A 22,185-nucleotide genomic window follows, 5' to 3' on the forward strand; every position below is an offset into this window, starting at 1 on the left:
TTCAAATTATCTCCCCCAAGAGGGAGATTTCATCTGTCAAGGTTGTCAACAAACCAAATAAAGAAAGACGCGTTTCTACGCTGTGTACAAGATCTATTATTAATGGGAGTGATCCATCCGGTTCCGCGGTCGGAACAAGGACAAGGGTTTTACTCAAACCTGTTTGTGGTTCCCAAAAAAGAGGGAACTTTCAGGCCAATCTTGGATTTAAAGATCCTAAACAAATTCCTAAGAGTTCCATCGTTCAAAATGGAAACTATTCGGACAATCTTACCCATGATCCAAAAGGGTCAATACATGACCACAGTGGATTTAAAGGATGCTTACCTTCACATACCGATTCACAAAGATCATTACCGGTATCTAAGGTTTGCCTTTTTAGACAGGCATTACCAGTTTGTAGCCCTTCCATTCGGATTGGCTGCGGCTCCAAGAATCTTCACAAAGGTTCTGGGTGCCCTTCTAGCGGTTCTGAGACCGCGAGGAATTTCGGTAGCTCCGTACCTAGACGACATTCTGATACAAGCTTCAAGCTTTCAAACTGCCAAGTCTCATACAGAGTTAGTTCTGGCATTTCTAAGGTCGCATGGATGGAAAGTGAACGAAAAGAAGAGTTCTCTCTTGCCTCTCACAAGAGTTCCATTCTTGGGGACTCTTATAGATTCTGTAGAAATGAAGATTTATCTGACAGAAGACAGATTAACAAAGCTTCTAAATGTATGCCGTGTCCTTCATTCCATTCAACTCCCGTCAGTAGCTCAATGCATGGAGGTGATCGGCTTAATGGTAGCAGCAATGGACATAGTACCCTTTGCACGCCTACATCTCAGACCGCTGCAATTGTGCATGCTGAGTCAGTGGAATGGGGATTACTCAGATTTGTCCCCCACTCTGAATCTGGATCAAGAGACCAGAAACTCTCTTCTATGGTGGCTTTCTCGGCCACATCTGTCCAGGGGGATGCCGTTCAGCAGGCCGGACTGGACAATCGTAACAACAGACGCCAGCCTTCTAGGTTGGGGCGCTGTCTGGAATTCTCTGAAGGCTCAGGGACAATGGAGTCAGGAGGAAAGTCTCCTGCCAATAAACATTCTGGAATTGAGAGCAGTTCTCAATGCCCTTCTAGCTTGGCCCCAGTTAAAGATTCGGGGGTTCATCAGGTTTCAGTCGGACAACATCACGACTGTAGCTTACATCAACCATCAGGGAGGGACAAGAAGCTCCCTAGCAATGATAGAAGTATCAAAGATAATTCGCTGGGCAGAGTCTCACTCTTGCCACCTGTCAGCAATCCACATCCCGGGAGTGGAGAACTGGGAGGCGGATTTCTTGAGTCGCCAGACTCTTCATCCGGGGGAGTGGGAACTTCATCCGGAGGTCTTTGCCCAAATACTTCGACGTTGGGGCAAACCAGAGATAGATCTCATGGCGTCTCGCCAGAACGCCAAACTTCCTCGCTACGGATCCAGATCCAGGGATCCGGGAGCGGTTCTGATAGATGCTTTGACAGCACCTTGGAACTTCAGGATGGCTTATGTGTTTCCACCCTTCCCGCTGCTTCCTCGATTGATTGCCAAAATCAAACAGGAGAGAGCATCAGTGATTCTAATAGCGCCTGCATGGCCGCGCAGGACTTGGTATGCAGATCTAGTGGACATGTCATCCTGTCCGCCTTGGTCTCTACCTCTAAGACAGGACCTTCTGATTCAGGGTCCATTCAAACATCAAAGTCTAACTTCTCTGAAGCTGACTGCTTGGAAATTGAACGCTTGATTTTATCAAAACGTGGTTTTTCTGAGTCGGTTATTGATACCCTGATACAGGCTAGGAAGCCTGTTACCAGAAAGATTTACCATAAAATATGGCGTAAATACCTATACTGGTGTGAATCCAAAGATTACTCCTGGAGTAAGGTTAGGATTCCTAGGATATTGTCTTTTCTACAAGAAGGTTTAGAAAAGGGTTTATCGGCTAGCTCATTAAAGGGACAGATCTCAGCTCTGTCCATCTTGTTACACAGGCGTCTGTCAGAAAATTCAGACATCCAGGCCTTTTGTCAGGCTTTAGCTAGGATCAAGCCTGTGTTTAAAACTGTTGCTCCGCCATGGAGTTTAAACTTAGTTCTTAACGTTTTACAGGGTGTTCCGTTTGAACCCCTTCATTCCATTGATATAAAATTGTTATCTTGGAAAGTTCTATTTTTAATGGCTATTTCCTCGGCTCGAAGAGTCTCTGAGTTATCAGCCCTACATTGTGATTCTCCTTATCTGATCTTTCACTCAGACAAGGTAGTTCTGCGTACTAAACCTGGGTTCTTACCTAAGGTTGTTTCTAACAGGAATATCAATCAAGAGATTGTTGTTCCATCCTTGTGTCCAAATCCTTCTTCAAAGAAGGAACGTCTTCTACACAATCTGGATGTAGTTCGTGCCCTCAAGTTCTACTTGCAGGCAACTAAAGATTTTCGCCAAACTTCTTCCCTGTTTGTCGTTTATTCTGGACAGAGGAGAGGTCAAAAAGCTTCTGCTACCTCTCTCTCTTTTTGGCTTCGTGGCATAATACGTTTAGCCTATGAGACTGCTGGACAGCAGCCTCCTGAAAGAATTACAGCTCATTCCACTAGAGCTGTGGCTTCCACTTGGGCCTTTAAGAATGAGGCCTCTGTTGAACAGATTTGCAAGGCTGCAACTTGGTCTTCGCTTCATACTTTTTCCAAATTTTACAAATTTGACACTTTTGCTTCTTCGGAGGCTATTTTTGGGAGAAAGGTTCTTCAGGCAGTGGTTCCTTCTGTATAATGAGCCTGCCTATCCCTCCCGTCATCCGTGTACTTTTGCTTTGGTATTGGTATCCCAGAAGTAATGATGACCCGTGGACTGATCACACATAACAGAAGAAAACATAATTTATGCTTACCTGATAAATTCCTTTCTTCTGTTGTGTGATCAGTCCACGGCCCGCCCTGTTTTTTAAGGCAGGTAAATATTTTTTAAATTATAATTCAGTCACCACTACACCCTTGGCTTCTCCTTTCTCGTTGGTCTTTGGTCGAATGACTGGAGGTGACGTAGAGGGGAGGAGCTATATAGCAACTCTGCTGGGTGAATCCTCTTGCACTTCCTGTAGGGGAGCAGATAATATCCCAGAAGTAATGATGACCCGTGGACTGATCACACAACAGAAGAAAGGAATTTATCAGGTAAGCATAAATTATGTTTTTTTGTTTTTTTATTACAGGCTCACCAGTATATGCTGCTCCAGAAGTTATTAAGGGAGCTGATTTTACCATTGCTAGTGATTTGTGGTCATTGGGTTGTGTCTTATGTGAAATGTTTTCAGGTGAGTTTTGGTGTTAATTTAATTTTTTATTAGTAAAAAAGCAGATTTAGCTATCTGTTTACATATTTAGAATCTTTATGCACTCACTCTTTTTTTATTTTTGTATTATTAATGATAAAAATCAAGTAACTTCTCTAGTTTATCTCATTATAGGTATGGAAATAATAAGTTATTTTCTTAGATTTAAGCAGATGATTTTTTTTTGCCTTCCCTAGACTGATCTGTATATTTTTTTAATACAGGTCAGCCCCCATTCTTCTCAGAAAGCTTTTCAGAACTGGTGGAACAAATTGTAAATAAAGATTACTTGCCTCTAAAAGGTAAGTACTCTTATAACTTCCAACAAAGTTTTTCTGATTTATAGAAATCTATATAAAATTGTTTTAAAAAGATAAAATATATATGTACTTTTAATACAGAATAAACTATTTTAAAAACTAGAAATTATTTTATAGTATAGGCTGATCTGTAAGAAGAAATTGATAGATTTTTGCTGATAGAATTAATAAGAAAGTAATCTACAAAATGGATATTAATAAGCAGGGTATGCAGGATATATATATATTTCTTTCATGTAATTAGCAAGAGTCCATGAGCTAGTGACGTATGGGATATACATTCCTACCAGGAGGGGCAAAGTTTCCCAAACCTCAAAATGCCTACAAATACACCCCTCACCACACCCACAAATCAGTTTTACAAACTTTGCCTCCTATGGAGGTGGTGAAGTAAGTTTGTGCTAGATTCTACGTTGATATGCGCTCCGCAGCAGGTTGGAGCCCGGTTTTCCTCTCAGCGTGCAGTGAATGTCAGAGGGATGTGAGGAGAGTATTGCCTGTTTGAATTCAATGATCTCCTTCTACGGGGTCTATTTCATAGGTTCTCTGTTATCGGTCGTAGAGATTCATCTCTTACCTCCCTTTTCAGATCGACGATATACTCTTATATATATACCATTTCCTCTGCTGATTTTCGTTTCAGTACTGGTTTGGCTTTCTACAAACATGTAGATGAGTGTCCTGGGGTAAGTAAGTCTTATTTTCTGTGACACTCTAAGCTATGGTTGGGCACTATTTTAATAAAGTTCTAAATATATGTATTCAAACATTTATTTGCCTTGACTCAGGATGTTCAACATTCCTTATTTTCAGACAGTCAGTTTCATATTTGGGATAATGCATTTGAATCAATCATTTTTCTTACCTTAAAATTTGACTTTTTTTCCCTGTGGGCTGTTAGGCTCGCGGGGGCTGAAAATGCTTCATTTTATTGCGTCATTTTTGGCGCGGACTTTTTTGGCGCAAAAAATCTTTTCTGTTTCCGGCGTCATATGTGTCGCCGGAAGTTGCGTCATTTTTGACGTTCTTTTGCGCCAAAAATGTCGGCGTTCCGGACGTGGCGTCATTTTTGGCGCCAAAAGCATTTAGGCGCCAAATAATGTGGGCGTCTTATTTGGCGCTAAAAAAATATGGGCGTCGCTTTTGTCTCCACATTATTTAAGTCTCATTTTTCTTTGCTTCTGGTTGCTAGAAGCTTGTTCCTTGGCATTTTTTCCCATTCCTGAAACTGTCATTTAAGGAATTTGATCAATTTTGCTTTATATGTTGTTTTTTTCTCTTACATATTGCAAGATGTCTCACGTTGCATCTGAGTCAGAAGATACTTCAGGAAAATCGCTGTCTGGTGCTGGAACTACCAAAGCTAAGTGTATCTGCTGTAAACTTTTGGTAGCTGTTCCTCCAGCTGTTGTTTGTATTAATTGTCATGACAAACTTGTTAATGCAGATAATATTTCCTTTAGTAATGTACCATTACCTGTTGCAGTTCCATCAACATCTAATGTTCAGAGTGTTCCTGATAACATAAGAGATTTTTTTTCGTTCTTTACTTAAAGAAATACTAATTGCTTTAGAAATTGAGGATTCTGGTCCTCTTGATACTAAATCTAAACGTTTAGATAAGGTCTTTAAATCTCCTGTGGTTATTCCAGAAGTTTTTCCTGTTCCTGGTGCTATTTCTGAAGTAATTTCCAGAGAATGGAATAATTTGGGTAATTCATTTACTCCTTCTAAACGTTTTAAGCAATTATATCCTGTGCCGTCTGACAGATTAGAATTTTGGGACAAAATCCCTAAAGTTGATGGGGCTATTTCTACCCTTGCTAAACGTACTACTATTCCTACGTCAGATGGTACTTCGTTTAAGGATCCTTTAGATAGGAAAATTGAATCCTTTCTAAGAAAAGCTTATCTGTGTTCAGGTAATCTTCTTAGACCTGCTATATCATTGGCTGATGTTGCTGCAGCTTCAACTTTTTGGTTGGAAACTTTAGCGCAACAAGTAACAGATCTTGATTCTCATAATATTATTCTTCTTCTTCAACATGCTAATAATTTTATCTGTGATGCCATTTTTGATATTATCAGAGTTGATGTCAGGTTTATGTCTCTAGCTATTTTAGCTAGAAGAGCTTTATGGCTTAAAACTTGGAATGCTGATATGTCTTCTAAATCGACTCTACTTTCCATTTCTTTCCAGGGTAACAAATTATTTGGTTCTCAGTTGGATTCTATTATCTCAACTGTTACTGGTGGGAAAGGAACTTTTTTACCACAGGATAAAAAATCTAAGGGTAAAAACAGGGCTAATAATTGTTTTCGTTCCTTTCGTTTCAACAAAGAACAAAAGCCTGATCCTTCATCCTCAGGAGCAGTTTCAGTTTGGAAACCATCTCCAGTCTGGAATAAATCCAAGCCTTCTAGAAAAGCAAAGCCAGCTTCTAAGTCCACATGAAGGTGCGGCCCTCATTCCAGCTCAGCTGGTAGGGGGCAGGTTACGTTTTTTCAAAGAAATTTGGATCAATTCTGTTCACAATCTTTGGATTCAGAACATTGTTTCAGAAGGGTACAGAATTGGTTTCAAGATAAGACCTCCTGCAAAGAGATTTTTTCTTTCCCGTGTCCCAGTAAATCCAGTGAAAGCTCAAGCATTTCTGAAATGTGTTTCAGATCTAGAGTTGGCTGGAGTAATTATGCCACTTCCAGTTCTGGAACAGGGGCTGGGGTTTTATTCGAATCTCTTCATTGTACCAAAGAAGGAGAATTCCTTCAGACCAGTTCTGGATCTAAAAATATTGAATCGTTATGTAAGGATACCAACGTTCAAAATGGTAACTGTAAGGACTATCTTGCCTTTTGTTCAGCAAGGGCATTATATGTCCACAATAGATTTACAGGATGCATATCTGCATATTCCGATTCATCCAGATCATTATCAGTTCCTGAGATTCTCTTTACTGGACAAGCATTACCAGTTTGTGGCTCTGCCGTTTGGCCTAGCTACAGCTCCAAGAATTTTTACAAAGGTTCTCGGTGCCCTTCTGTCTGTAATCAGAGAACAGGGTATTGTGGTATTTCCTTATTTGGACGATATCTTGGTACTTGCTCAGTCTTCACATTTAGCAGAATCTCATACGAATCGACTTGTGTTGTTTCTTCAAGATCATGGTTGGAGGATCAATTCACTAAAAAGTTCATTGATTCCTCAGACAAGGGTAACCTTTCTGGGTTTCAAGATAGATTCAGTGTCCATGACTCTGTCTTTGACAGACAAGAGACGTCTAAAATTGATTTCCGCTTGTCGAAACCTTCAGTCACAATCATTCCCTTCGGTAGCCTTATGCATGGAAATTCTAGGTCTTATGACTGCTGCATCGGACGCGATCCCCTTTGCTCGTTTTCACATGCGACCTCTTCAGCTCTGTATGCTGAATCAATGGTGCAGGGATTACACAAATATATCTCAATTAATATCTTTAAGACCGATTGTACGACACTCTCTAACGTGGTGGACAGATCACCATCGTTTAGTTCAGGGGGCTTCTTTTGTTCTTCCGACCTGGACTGTAATTTCAACAGATGCAAGTCTTACAGGTTGGGGAGCTGTGTGGGGATCTCTGACGGCACAAGGAGTTTGGGAATCTCAGGAGGTGAGATTACCGATCAATATTTTGGAACTCCGTGCAATTTTCAGAGCTCTTCAGTCTTGGCCTCTTCTGAAGAGAGAATCGTTCATTTGTTTTCAGACAGACAATGTCACAACTGTGGCATACATCAATCATCAAGGAGGGACTCACAGTCCTCTGGCTATGAAAGAAGTATCTCGAATTCTGGTTTGGGCGGAATCCAGCTCCTGTCTAATCTCTGCGGTTCATATCCCAGGTATAGACAATTGGGAAGCGGATTATCTCAGTCGCCAAACGTTGCATCCGGGCGAATGGTCTCTTCACCCAGAGGTATTTCTTCAGATTGTTCAAATGTGGGAACTTCCAGAAATAGATCTGATGGCGTCTCATCTAAACAAGAAACTTCCCAGGTATCTGTCCAGATCCCGGGATCCTCAGGCGGAGGCAGTGGATGCATTATCACTTCCTTGGAAGTATCATCCTGCCTATATCTTTCCGCCTCTAGTTCTTCTTCCAAGAGTAATCTCCAAGATTCTGAAGGAATGCTCGTTTGTTCTGCTGGTAGCTCCGGCATGGCCTCACAGGTTTTGGTATGCGGATCTTGTCCGGATGGCCTCTTGCCATCCGTGGACTCTTCCGTTAAGACCAGACCTTCTGTCGCAAGGTCCTTTTTTCCATCAGGATCTCAAATCCTTAAATTTAAAGGTATGGAGATTGAACGCTTGATCCTTGGTCAAAGAGGTTTCTCTGACTCTGTGATTAATACTATGTTACAGGCTCGTAAATCTGTATCTAGAGAGATATATTATAGAGTCTGGAAGACTTATATTTCTTGGTGTCTTTCTCATCATTTTTCTTGGCATTCTTTTAGAATTCCGAGAATTTTACAGTTTCTTCAGGATGGTTTAGATAAAGGTTTGTCCGCAAGTTCTTTGAAAGGACAAATCTCTGCTCTTTCTGTTCTTTTTCACAGAAAGATTGCTAATCTTCCTGATATTCATTGTTTTGTACAAGCTTTGGTTCGTATAAAACCTGTCATTAAGTCAATTTCTCCTCCTTGGAGTTTGAATTTGGTTCTGGGGGCTCTTCAAGCTCCTCCTTTTGAACCCATGCATTCATTGGACATTAAATTACTTTCTTGGAAAGTTTTGTTCCTTTTGGCGATCTCTTCTGCCAGAAGAGTCTCTGAATTATCTGCTCTTTCTTGTGAGTCTCCTTTTCTGATTTTTCATCAGGATAAGGCGGTGTTGCGAACTTCTTTTGAATTTTTACCTAAGGTTGTGAATTCCAACAACATTAGTAGAGAAATTGTGGTTCCCTCATTATGTCCTAATCCTAAGAATTCTAAGGAGAAATCGTTGCATTCTTTGGATGTTGTTAGAGCTTTGAAATATTATGTTGAAGCTACTAAGTCTTTCCGAAAGACTTCTAGTCTATTTGTTATCTTTTCCGGTTCTAGAAAAGGCCAGAAAGCTTCTGCCATTTCTTTGGCATCTTGGTTGAAATCTTTAATTCATCATGCCTATGTCGAGTCGGGTAAAACTCCGCCTCAAAGGATTACAGCTCATTCTACTAGGTCAGTTTCTACTTCCTGGGCGTTTAGGAATGAAGCTTCGGTTGATCAGATTTGCAAAGCAGCAACTTGGTCCTCTTTGCATACTTTTACTAAATTCTACCATTTTGATGTATTTTCTTCTTCTGAAGCAGTTTTTGGTAGAAAAGTACTTCAGGCAGCGGTTTCAGTTTGAATCTTCTGTTTATGTTTTTCATTAAACTTTATTTTGGGTGTGGATTATTTTCAGCAGGAATTGGCTGTCTTTATTTTATCCCTCCCTCTCTAGTGACTCTTGCGTGGAAAGATCCACATCTTGGGTAGTCATTATCCCATACGTCACTAGCTCATGGACTCTTGCTAATTACATGAAAGAAAACATAATTTATGTAAGAACTTACCTGATAAATTCATTTCTTTCATATTAGCAAGAGTCCATGAGGCCCACCCTTTTTTGTGGTGGTTATGATTTTTTTGTATAAAGCACAATTATTCCAATTCCTTATTTTATATGCTTTAGCACTTTTTTCTTATCACCCCACTTCTTGGCTATTCGTTAAACTGATTTGTGGGTGTGGTGAGGGGTGTATTTGTAGGCATTTTGAGGTTTGGGAAACTTTGCCCCTCCTGGTAGGAATGTATATCCCATACGTCACTAGCTCATGGACTCTTGCTAATATGAAAGAAATGAATTTATCAGGTAAGTTCTTACATAAATTATGTTATATATATATATATATATATACATACAGTATATACACACACACACACACACACACACACATACATACATACAGTATATAGCTTGAAAAGGGTATTTTAAGCAAATATTCTTGTGAATTAGTTAAAAGTAATTGTAAAATGTATAACAGTGAAACTTGTGATTAAAAAGGGGATCTGTTGCTTTTAAGGGAATTGTTTTTTTATCTTTATTTTCAAGAGATCATACAACCTATCCTTTGGCTAAAATGGGGAAACATAATTATTGATGGGTCGTTTGTTTCTGTTTATCACATACATATTACTTCAGAGGTGTTATTAGAATCATCAGGGCCCGGTGCTGAAATCCATGTAGGCCCCCCAAAATAAAAGCATGATTTTGATACTTTTACTTTTTTTTGCTGCAGTAACAGATGATGTACATGTTTTTTAAGCAATTAAAGATATTGCAAATCAGTGCAGCTTCTGTAGATTAGGAAAGAATAGGGGAAGAGAAAGAGAGAGCCAAGGACAGGGGGAGAGAACAGAGGGAGAGAAAATGATTGGAAGACAGAGGGAGTGAGAGGGGATAGGGATTGAGAACAGTGGGAGAGAAAGGTGGAAGAGACAGAGGGAAAGAGGGAGGGGAAGAACATAGCGAGAGAGAGGGCAAAGGGAGAGAACAGATGAACAGCGACAGAAAGAACAGAGGGAGAGAGGTGGGGAGAACAGAGAGAGGGGGAGACCATACAGAGGGTGAAGAGAACAGATGGAGAGAGGGGGTAAGAGAACATAAGAGATGAGAGAACAGATGAAGAGACAGGGGGAGAGAGAAATGGGGAAACAGGAGAGAGAAAGTGGGGGAGAGCAGGGGAATAGAGTTGGGGAGAGCAAAGGTAGGGATTGTTAGGAGAACAAACGGGGGAAGAACAAAGGGAGAGAGGAGGTAGAACAAAAGGAGGGAGAGGGGCGTAGAACAAAGGGAGGAAAAGGGGCGTAGAACAAAGGGAGGGAGAGTAAGGTAGAACGTAGGGAGAGGGGGGTAGAACATAGGGAGAGGGGGGTAGAACAAAGGGATCGAGAGTAAGGTAGAACATAGGGAGAGGGGGGTAGAACAAAGGGAGGTATAGGAGGGTAGAACATAGGGAGAGGGGGGTAGAACAAAGGGAGGGAGAGTAAGGTAGAACATAGGGAGAGGGGGGTAGAACAAAGGGAGGTATAGGAGGGTAGAACATAGGGAGAGGGGGGTAGAACAAAGGGAGGTATAGGAGGGTAGAACATAGGGAGAGGGGGGTAGAACAAAGGGAGGTATAGGAGGGTAGAACATAGGGAGAGGGGGGTAGAACAAAGGGAGGTATAGGAGGGTAGAACATAGGGAGAGGGGGGTAGAACAAAGGGAGGTATAGGAGGGTAGAACAAAGGGAGTTATAGGAGGGTAGAACATAGGGAGAGGGGGGTAGAACAAAGGGAGGTATAGGAGGGTAGAACATAGGGAGAGGGGGGTAGAACAAAGGGAGGTATAGGAGGGTAGAACAAAGGGAGTTATAGGAGGGTATAACATAGGGAGAGGGGGGTAGAACAAAGGGAGGTATAGGAGGGTAGAACATAGGGAGAGGGGGGTAGAAAAAGGGGGGTATAGGAGGGTAGAACAAAGGGAGTTATAGGAGGGTAGAACATAGGGAGAGGGGGGTAGAACAAAGGGAGGTATAGGAGGGTAGAACATAGGGAGAGGGGGGTAGAGTAAAGGGAGGTATAGGAGGGTAGAACAAAGGGAGTTATAGGAGGGTAGAACATAGGGAGAGGGGGTAGAACAAAGGGAGGTATAGGAGGGTAGAACATAGGGAGAGGGGGGTAGAACAAAGGGAGGTATAGGAGGGTAGAACAAAGGGAGTTATAGGAGGGTAGAACATAGGGAGAGGGGGGTAGAACAAAGGGAGGTATAGGAGGGTAGAACAAAGGGAGGTATAGGAGGGTAGAACAAAGGCAGGTATAGGGGGGTAGAACAACGAGGGGGAGAATGGGGGTAGAACAACGGGAGGGAGAGAATTGTAGTACCCATGAAAGCATTGACAAGCATAAATATATACCATTATGTCAACATTTACTTATGAGACCTAACCTTGATTCCCACTCAATAGGGTGACTGGTCTTGATATTCTAAATTAGCTGATTATCTGTAGAACTTTATTAATTTTAATCATTTTATCTCTTTAGCAGCTGATGTCACATTCCATGTTATACATCCATGTGTGATTCTATTCTACAGGTGTGATTCTATTGCCAATCTATACTATAATCTCGTTTGTAACGCATCCGTTGCCATCGTAGTTTGCATGTGCAGCCAAATCCCTCGAGCGCAAGACAGCTTCAGGAAGCTCCAGCACTCTCAGCTGTTATGTTACAGCTGAGAGCTGGAGCTCCTGAAGCTTCAGGCATCTGCCGCATATGGAGCCGGAGCGCGATCGGTGCTCCGCCTCCATATGAGGCCAGATGCCTGATCGTTACAGACGGTGACACTGTGTATGTCACCGTCTGTAACGATCTTCCGCAGGAGGTGTGGATGGCTCATCAGCGGAGGGAAGGGGAGGGAGTGGGAGGGCCCTACCCTACAGAAATTAAAGGAACAGGGACGAATGGGGCAGCTACACTAAACAAAAGGGGTTTGGCGGTGCGGGGGGACGACTAAATGGTGATCGGGGAAGGGGGGGAGCTTGTTGGACCACTACACTACAGAAAAAAAAAGAAGAAAAAAAGGGGGTTATAGGTACTGACAGACAGCTGCTAGTACCTAAGATGACAGCAATGGTTAGGGGGAGGGTGTTAGAGAGCTGTTTAAGGGGGGATCAGGGACAGAGGGATAGCGACAGGGACAGAGGCATAAGTAAAGAGGGAGAGGGGCAGAGGGATAGGGACAGAGGGATAGGGAACGAGGGAACGGGACAGGGACAGAGGGATTGGGACAGCAAGGAATATAGGGACAGAGGGATAGAAATAGAGGGTCAGGGGCAGAGGTATAGGGACAGAGGGATAGGGATATAGGGGCAGAGGGATAGGGATAGATGGACAAGGGCAGAGGGATAGGGACAGAGGGATAGGGATAGAGGTGTTAGGGACAGAGGGTTACGGATAGAAGGATAGGTATATTTCTTTCATTAAACATTTTGGCCCATGTACACGGGTTGTATCACTAGTAATTAACAAAGGGAAAAGGATATCTAACAATTTCATATATGTGTGATGGCCAGATATCCACAAACTTTTGTCTATATAGTGTATATATTAATGCTAGAGCTGCTAGATTGCAAGACTCAGTCACCAAAAACAGCAAATATCTGGTTTTATCTGTATTTTTAATGGAATAAAAACATAGATTTGCAGCACGATGCATACAGTTCAACTAGAAAACTATGGATAAGCTCTTAATTTACCAACATAATGTTAATTTGAAGATTCAACTTTAAGAAAAATTAATAAAAAAAAAATTAAGAGACTGCTAAAACCATGCATTTACCTGCTTTATTATATATGAGTGAGAACTTATAATATTCTTTTTTTTTTTTTAAATGTTCTTTACCAATTGCAGCCAAGGCATTTATGCTTACACAAACCCAGGACACAAATGGCTACACTACCTAAGCTAAAATTATTTTTGTGCAAAGGTCACCCCCATCCTCAAAAAACCCTCTCTCAACCCCAATTATCCTGCAAACTAACTCCCCATATAACTGCTTTAGCTAGCTTCAAAACTAGTTTACGATTGCCTAACCCAGTTCTTGTCCTCCAACTCATTGCTTGACCCCTTGTAATCTGGCTTCCTTCCCCAACACTCAACTGAGACTGCCCTCACCAAGGTTACTAATGATCTTCTTTCTACTAAAACAACGGCCACTACTCAGTACTTCTTACTTGACCTGTCTGCTGCCTTTGACACCGTTGACTATCCCCTTCTCTTACAGACTCTCAGCTCCCTTGGGCTCTCTGACACTGCCCTCTCCTAGATCCACTCTTATCTCTCTAATACGCTCTTTTCTGTCTCCTTTGCTGGCGACTCCTCCTCTTCATTGCCTCTGTCTGTTGGAGTACCACTAGGCTCTGTTCTGTATCCTCTACTCTTCTCTATTTATACTTCCTCGCTGGGTAAACTTATCAGTAGCTATGGCTTCAACTATCACCTCTATGCAGATGATACTCAGATCTACCTATCCACCCCTGCACTCTCTCCGTCTGTCCTTTCTCACATCAGTGTCTGCTTATCTGGCATTTCTTCTTGGATAGCCTCTCACCATCTAAAAATCAACATGTCCAAGACTGAGCTCCTTCTAATCCCCCCCTCTAATTCTACCCTGGTTTCTAACTTTTCAATCACTGTTGGTGACACCAATATCTCCCCATCACACTAAGTCCACTGCCTAGGCATTACACTTGACTCTAAACTGTCCTTCATACCCCACATCCAATTGCTCTCTTCATCCTGTCGCAACCACCTTCGCAATATCTCCAAAATTTGTCAGTTTCTGAGTGCTGAAACTACTAAACAGCTAATTCACTCCCTGGTTATTTCCAGACTTGACTACTGTAATAACCTACTAACTGGCCTCCCTCTCTCCCACCTCTCCCCACTTAACTCCATCCTAAATGCCTCTGCTAGGCTAAGTCACCTCTCCAGACGCTCTGTATCTGCTGCACCTCTCTGCGAGTCCCTTCACTGGCTCCCCATTCACAGCAGAATTTAAATTCATAATTCTCACCCTGACCTACAAAGCCCTTACCAACGCAGCTCCCCCCACCTGTCCTCACTCATCAACAAATATATTCCAGCCCACCCCCTAAGATTTAACAATGACCTGCTCCTTGCATCTTCTACCAACACCTCCTCCCATGCTAGACTACAGGACTTCTCACGTGTGGCACCAACCATCTGGAATGCACTTCCTCGAGCTGTCAGACTTTCCCCTAACCTTTCCTCCTTTAAACGTTCGCTAAAGACCTTTTTGTTCAGGGAAGCCTATCTCCAAATCAGTAACAAATACATTCCACTTGCCTAATAGCTGCCCTCATCTAACTCCACACTAACATCATTCTCACCTTTTGCTGTTTCATGCCCTCCTACCCATCTAGATTGTAAGTTCCCACGGGAACAGGGCCCTCAATTCCACTTTTGTTTGTTAACCTTTGTCTGGTGTCTTTTATATTGTATTGTACTGTACTTTTATATTTGTAACCATGGACAGCGCTGCGGAATCTGTTGGCGATTTATAACTAAAGAATAATAATAATAAAATACTAGATTTAACTGTTAAAAAATAACAATAAATAGTATAAAAATAATATGCTTTGTTGAAGAGATATGTTGATGTTTGACAAGTTCCTTACTAGTTTTACAGTCCATAATAACATCCCATGCAAAAGAAGCCCATCATAGACACAGGTACAGTGATTTTATTGATGATAGCCTTGCATACTTCATGTGTTACAGGACTTAAATCTACCAAAGCATCCTCAGAGTTTCTTTCTTTGCTAGATGGCTTGCTTCAGAAAGACCCAATGAAAAGGTAAGAGCATTTACATAATAATACATCATCGCTTGTAAAGGTCAATATCGGAAAGAATCTGCAAAATGTCACCGAGTTGCATGAGGGATTTTTAAAGGGACACTCAAGTCAAAATTAAACTTTCATGATTCTGATGGAGCATGAATTTACTTTTATTAACAATATGTGCACAGTCTTTTTATATTTAAACTTTTTGAGTCACCAGCTCCTACTGAGCATGTGCAAGAATTCACAGCATATACGTATTTGCATTTGTGATTGGCTGATGGCTGTCACATGGTACGTGTATGCATTTGTGATTGGCTGATGGCTGTCAGATGGTACAGGGGAGTGGAAATAGACAAAACTTTTAAAATTGTCAGAAAAAAATCTACTACTCCTTTGCAGATCAGATTAAGTGCTATTGTATTGTCTTGTTATCTTGCATTTGTTGATTGTGCAAATCTACTGTGTTGACTGGTCCTTTAAAATATTTGTTTTGCAATCCTATGTTTAAAGGGCCATAATACCCAAATGTTTAAACACTTGAAAGTGATGCAGCATAGCTGTAAAAAGCTGTCTAGAAAATATCACCTGAACATCTCTATGTAAAAAAGAAAGCTATTTTACCTCAAAAGTTCCTCAGTAGCCACCTCCCATTGTAAAGGATTTCTAAGCAGCATTTTAGTGTGTCTGTTCTAGGACAGCAGAAGGGATGAGCATTGTGCACTCTCATATTATTTCACCAATCAGGTAAAGGAAGCTTACTATGAAATCTCATGAGCGTTAAGTCAAATCTCATGAGATCACAGTAAGAGTTCATGACCTCAGCACTGCTGATGCTGATTGGCTGCTGTTAATTTCTTCATTTTTTTTAATTTTTTTACCTGCAGCTGGGAGCAGCTGAGTATAACTTTTTACACAGAACTTACTCTGCTGAGCTAAGGAGATTGTGAGGTAAAATATCTTCCTTTTTTACATAGAGATGCTCAGGTGATATTTTCCTGTCAGCTTTTTACAGTTATACTGCATCAGTTTCAAGTGATTTAGCATATGAGTATTATGTTCCTTTAAAGGGATATGAAACACAAAATATTTATTTGGTGATTCACACAAAGCAAACAATTTTTAAAAAGTCTCCATTTTACTTCTATTATCAAATTTGCTTCATTTTCATGAATTTCTTTGTTGAAGAGATAGCAAGGTAGGTGTTTTGAGCACTGCATGGCAGGAAATAGTGCTGAGATCTAGTGCTCTTGCAAATGGAAAACATTCTTACAAAACTGCTGCCATATAGTGCTCCAGAAATGGGCAGGTTCCTAAGCTACGTCCCTGCTTTTCAACAAAATATACATAGAGAAAAAAGACAATTTGATAATAGAAGTAAAACTGAAAGTTGTTAAAAATTGCATGCTCTATCTGAATTATGAAAGAAAAAATATGAGATTCATGTCCCTTTAATTTCTGATGCTCCACTCTAGCTTGTATGTCCAGCAGAGGTAGACACAATAAAGCAGAGTACAGAGTGTGCTCTGGTTACTTACAATGGTAGGGGTATGTCTCATTTACTTAAAGGGACATTAAACCCAAACATTTTCTTTCATGATTCAGACGGAGAATACAATTATAACAAATATTCCAATTTACTTCTTTTATCTAATTTGCTTCATTCTTTAGATATCCTTTGTTAAAGAAATAGCAATGCACATGGGCGAGCTAATCACATGAAGCAAATATGTGTAGCCACCAAACAGCAGCTACTGAGCCTATCTAGATATGCTTTTCAGGAAGGAATATCAAGAAAATGAAGCAAATTAGATAACAGAAGTAAATTAGAAAGTTGTTTAAAATGGTATTCTCTATCTGAATCATGAAAAAAAAAATTGTGTTTAATGTCCCTTTAAGCTGTTTACTTAAATTCCTTGGACTCCAGTTACCAAGTGATCGTGGTGTGGTCCATGCTACAACCATGATCGTGTTGCACTTAGGAATGAGAGCAGCAGTTTTAAATGAAATGTTTTTAGTTTTTCACACATCTGGCATGATGTCTTGTTTCTGAACAGCATGTAGTCACAGATTAGTTCTATTATCAAATTCGCTTCATTCTCTTGGTATCATTTATTGAAGGAGCAGCAATGCACAACTGGTTTCTAACGGAACACATGGTTGAGCCAATGACAATCGGTGTATATATATATATATATATATATATATATATATATATGCAGCCACCAATCAGCAGCTAGAACCTAGGTTCTTTGCTGCTTCTGAGCTTACCTAGCTAAACCTTTCAGCAAAGGATAACAAGAGAAGGAAGCAAATTAAATAATAGAAGTATATTGGAAAGTTGTTAAAAATTGTATGCTCTGTCTAAATCATGAATGTCTAATTATAACTTTACTGTCCCTTTAAGTATGTGTGTAATGTGTTTACAGGGTGTAAATGCACAATAAAACAATGGGAATTTCTTTACAAATAAAATCATTATTTATTTTACAGTTTTATGTCAACTTAAAAGGGACAGTAAAGTCAAAATGAAACTTTCTTGATTCAGAGCCTGCATATTAACAAGTTTCCAGTTTATTTCTATTATCAATTTTGTTTTGTTGAAGATTATACCTAGGTAGGCTCAGTGTAGCACTAAAGGAAGCTTACTGATCACATATTTTGAGCCAATGACAAGTGGCGTATGTGTGAAGCCACCAGTTATCAGCTAGCTCCCAGTAGTGCATTGTAGCTTCTGAGCAGATATACTTTTAAACAAAGGAACAAAGAAATGTTGGTAATATAAGTAAATATGAACACAATTAAAATCATATGTTCTGAATTATAGTTTTGACTTAACTGTTCCTTTAAGTAAAAACTGCTTTACTGTGAAGCGAAACTAGGAGGAAATAGATGTTTGTGCACAACTGTTGTATTAGTTACTCGCTGGCCAATAAACACAACTTTCCCTGGTTTAAAATGGTTTATTTATTACAGGAATATCCAATTTTCCTTTTTAAAAGGCTGTTCCCAGTCTAGCAGTATGGAGAATTTAAACACTTCTATATGTACCATGAAATTGTATCATTAAAGAAAAATTAATAGATAAGAATATGGCTGTAATGTTTGTTAACTTGACAGCCTACATTGACAACATTGCATATGTAGAATGGTAGCAATAATAATCCATTCTGATATAAATATTGTTTGCTCTTTCAGGATTACGTGGCCTGAGCTCTTAAAACATCCTTTCTGGAAAGATGCATTTGTTGGAGAGGACAGTACAATTCCTATTTCTAACAACTCGAGGTATGTTGTTTTTTTCTATAGCTTTATGTACAGCTTATTGAGTCTCATCTTTGTTGTCATGTGTCACATTTAATTACTTCAGTGTCTGTCCTACTTATGTGTGGTTAAACACATAGGGCTGGATTACAAGTGGAACACAATCAATAGTGTCACATTGTGTAATAAAAATTATACAGAAGATTTCTGTTCTGCACTCAAAATACTCCTATGTTGTCCATAAGTAATGTTTGGGTATAATTCTATATACTTTTTGATTTACATAGCATTGTGGTACATTTTTTGAGCATATAAATATACATTTGATGTGTCATATTAGCTATGAGTGCCGATGCAGAAAAAAAGATAGTGAATTTATTGTCTAGTTGACACATTTAGTGGTTGTCAAGTTGCTGTAATTTAGCAATGCTCAGTCTTGTTGCTGTGTAGGCCACATGTGAATTTGTTTTCTTCTCACTTTATCAATATTCAAGCCATTCTTTTAAACCAAAAGACAGGATGTACATATTTTTTTAAAGTGACAGTGTACTGTGATTTTTGAATGCTTTTCAAGTGGTCCATTTTATCTGCTTGAGTGTATTAAATTGTTCACAAGTAGCTCTTTTTAACGTTATTTTTTCATTTGAAGTAGCTGCTTTTGCCTGTTGTATCTCCACCTATACAAAAAATCAATACTTAAAGGGACACTGAACCCAAATTTTTCCTTTCATGATTCAGATAGAGCATCAAATTTTAAGCTACTTTCTAATTTACTCCTATTATTAATTTTTCTTCGTTCTCTTGCTTTCTTTATTTTAAAAGCAGGAAGGTAAATCTTAGCAGCCAGCCCATTTTATGTTCAGCACCATGAATAGCGCTTGCTTATTGGAGGCTTACATTTACCCACCAATAAGCAAGCATAACCCAGGTTCTCAACCAAAAATGGTCCGGCTCCTTTGCATCACATTCCTACTTTTTAAATAAAGATAGCAATAGAACGAATAAAAATTAATAATAGGAGTAAATTAGAAAGTTGTTTAAAATTGCATACTCTATCTGAGTCATGAAAGAAAGCATTTTAGTGTCCCTTTAAGTACTGGTTATAGAAAAGCTATGTAAAGAAGATGGTTTCAAAGAAATCACCCTCTCAGTGGGGGATGGGACACAGGTTTTAAAATGTTAATTTCCATCTAAAGGGGAGGAGAGTCCACGGCTTCATTCATTACCACCAGGAGTAGGCAAAGACACCCCAGCCAAAGGCTTAAATACCTCCCCCACTTCCCTAATCCCCCGGCCATTGGTGGATATAAAGGTGCCTATTATCAAGTTAATTTAGTCCGCAATAACAGCTCAAGCTATGGAGGACTCTGACGCGTTAGAGGGTTCTCTCTCTTTAACAAGGTCTCATTCCTGTGTGTATTGTGAAGAGGTTCTGGTAGAACAGCCTGCTCAACTATATTCCACATGCCTTAATAAGGTTACAACATCTAAAGGTAAACAGATGTCTAGTACTACCGAGCCGTCCACCTCTGACGTTTCCTCGTCCAGTGAGGTGCATTCTCTGCAATCATCTCCAGTTGCACATGCAGTGCCCCAGGGTCCAACCATTACTCCTGCGGGAGAGATTCGTTAGCCGTCAGATTTTGTGGATCGACTGCAAATGGTGGTATCGAAAGTGATCCATGCCTTACCACGTTCTGCAAAGCGCAAGCGTAGGGCGTGTCATGGCGGCCCTGCCCAGGGGTTGTCTACACATTGGGAAATATCAGAGGCGTTATACAATGACGAGGCCCACTCCAACTCTTCGGAGGAGGCCCCTTCTGGGTCGGAGTCCATGTCATCTAAACCTCCGGCTGCAGAGGAGCATGACTTTAGGTTTAGGATAGAGAATTTGCGCTTTTTGCTGAAGCAAGTGCTTGCTACTGTGGAGGTTCCGGAACCGAAGCTTCCAGAGGAACCTGCAATTCCTAAGCTTGATAAGGTATATGAGGACAGGGGGGTGTCTCAGGCCTTCTCGGTTCCTGTTAAGATGGCTAATATTATTAAGAATGAATGGGAGCGATTAGGTTCTTCCTTTTCCCCTTCTTCTTCCTTTAAGAAACTGTTCTCCATTCCGGACTCTCCCAGTACCCCAGTCTCCTCTCCCAGTACCCCTAGCAGAAAGGGTTCTAGGGTACTATTCAAATCTTTTTGTGGTTCCAAAGAAGGAGGGCACGTTCCGCCCGATTCTGGACGTAAAGTGTTTAAACAAGTTTCTGAGTGTTCCATCGTTCAAAATGGAAACGATCAGATCTATTCTGCCCCTAGTTCAAGAGGGACAGTTCATGACAACTATAGACTTGAAGGACGCTTACCTTCATGTGCCAATCCACAGGGACCACTTCAGGTTCCTAAGATTTCCGTTTCTGGACCAACACTTCAAGTTTGTGGCCCTCCACTTTGGTCTGGCGACGGCCCCGAGAGTCTTCATGAAGGTTTTGTGGGTGCTACTTGCGGTTGCCAGAGCCAGAGGCATTGCTGTGGCACACTATCTGGACGACATCCTAGTCCAGGTGCCGTCACTCAGTCTCGCAGAGGATCATTCGAGAGCTCTTCTTCTTTTGCTCCAATCTCACAGTTGGAAGATCAACTCAGGAAAGGGTTCTCTGGTTTCCAGCATCAGGGTGGAGTTCCTGGGCATGATAATAGACTCTATGTCCATGAAGATATTTCTCACAGACAATTGATGCAGGAAGATTGCGTCCTCTTGTCTTGCCCTTCAGTCCTCCTCAAGCCCCTCGGTGGCTCAGTGTATGGAGGTGATCAGACTCATAGTTTCCAGCATAGACGTCATTCCATTTGCCAGGTTCCATCTCAGACCTCTTCAGTTGTGCATGTTGAGACAGTGGAATGGCGATCATTCAGATCTGTCATAGCGGATATCCATGGATGCTCGAACTCGGATCTCCCTCTCTTGGTGGATCTGTCCGGAGCAACTGTCCATGGGGACATCCTTATTGAGACCTTCCGGGGAGATTGGGAGCTGTTTAAGCTGCCAGGATGGCACAAGGAAAATGGTCCCGGGAGGAGTCTCTCCTTCTGATAAATATTCTGGAACTCGGAGCAATCTACAATGCTCTGAAGACATGGCCGCCTCCTGGGGTCGTTCAGCTTCATCAGATTCCAGACTGACAACATTACCTTGGTGGCTTACATCAACCATCAGGGGGGGTACAAGGAGCTCCCTAGCCATGAGGGAGGTGTCTTGGAACTTGAAGTGGGCGGAGTCCCACAGCTGCTCGCTCTCAGCGATTCACATTCCATGTGTGGACAAATGGGAAGCAGACTTTCTCAGCAGGTAATCCTTCCATTTGGGGGAATGGTCTCTTCACCCTGAAGTGTTTGCAGAGATTTGTCTCAGGTGGGGAATGCCGGAGATAGATCTCATGGCGTCCAGACTCAATTGCTAGCTACCCCGATACGGGTCGAGGTCCAGGATCCCCAGGCAGAGCTTATAGATGCATTGGCGGTGCCTTGGGGGTTCAGCCTAGCTTACATTTTTCCACTTCTACCTCGTGTAGTGGCACGCATCAAACAGGAGCGAGCTTCGGCCATTCTGATTGCTCCATCGTGGCCGCGGAGGACGTAATTTGCGGATCAGTGGAGGTGTTAACCTGTCGCAGGGATCTGCTGGAAAAGGGCCCTTTTCAACATCAAAATCTTGATTCTCTGAGGCTGACTGCGTGGAGATTGAACGCCTAGTCTTGGCCAAGAGAGGCTTTTCTGAAGGTGTGATTGATACTCTCATTCAGGCAAGGAAGCCAGTCACTCGTCGCATCTATCATAAGGTG

General features: G+C 41.2%; 1 protein-coding gene across 1 annotated transcript in view; it reads left to right on the forward strand.

Annotated features, from left to right (window-relative positions):
* Positions 1-22,185, forward strand: part of ULK4 (unc-51 like kinase 4) — a 1,503,227-nt gene that overhangs the window by 104,986 nt on the left and 1,376,056 nt on the right. Inside the window, exons 6-9 of the mRNA XM_053714343.1 lie at positions 3,238-3,339; positions 3,582-3,659; positions 15,031-15,106; positions 18,290-18,379. Coding sequence (XP_053570318.1) covers positions 3,238-3,339; positions 3,582-3,659; positions 15,031-15,106; positions 18,290-18,379 — 346 coding nt within the window. The remainder of the gene's footprint in view (positions 1-3,237; positions 3,340-3,581; positions 3,660-15,030; positions 15,107-18,289; positions 18,380-22,185) is intronic.

Source organism: Bombina bombina, chromosome 5, assembly GCF_027579735.1.
Source record: "Bombina bombina isolate aBomBom1 chromosome 5, aBomBom1.pri, whole genome shotgun sequence".
NCBI classification, from domain to species: domain Eukaryota; kingdom Metazoa; phylum Chordata; class Amphibia; order Anura; family Bombinatoridae; genus Bombina; species Bombina bombina.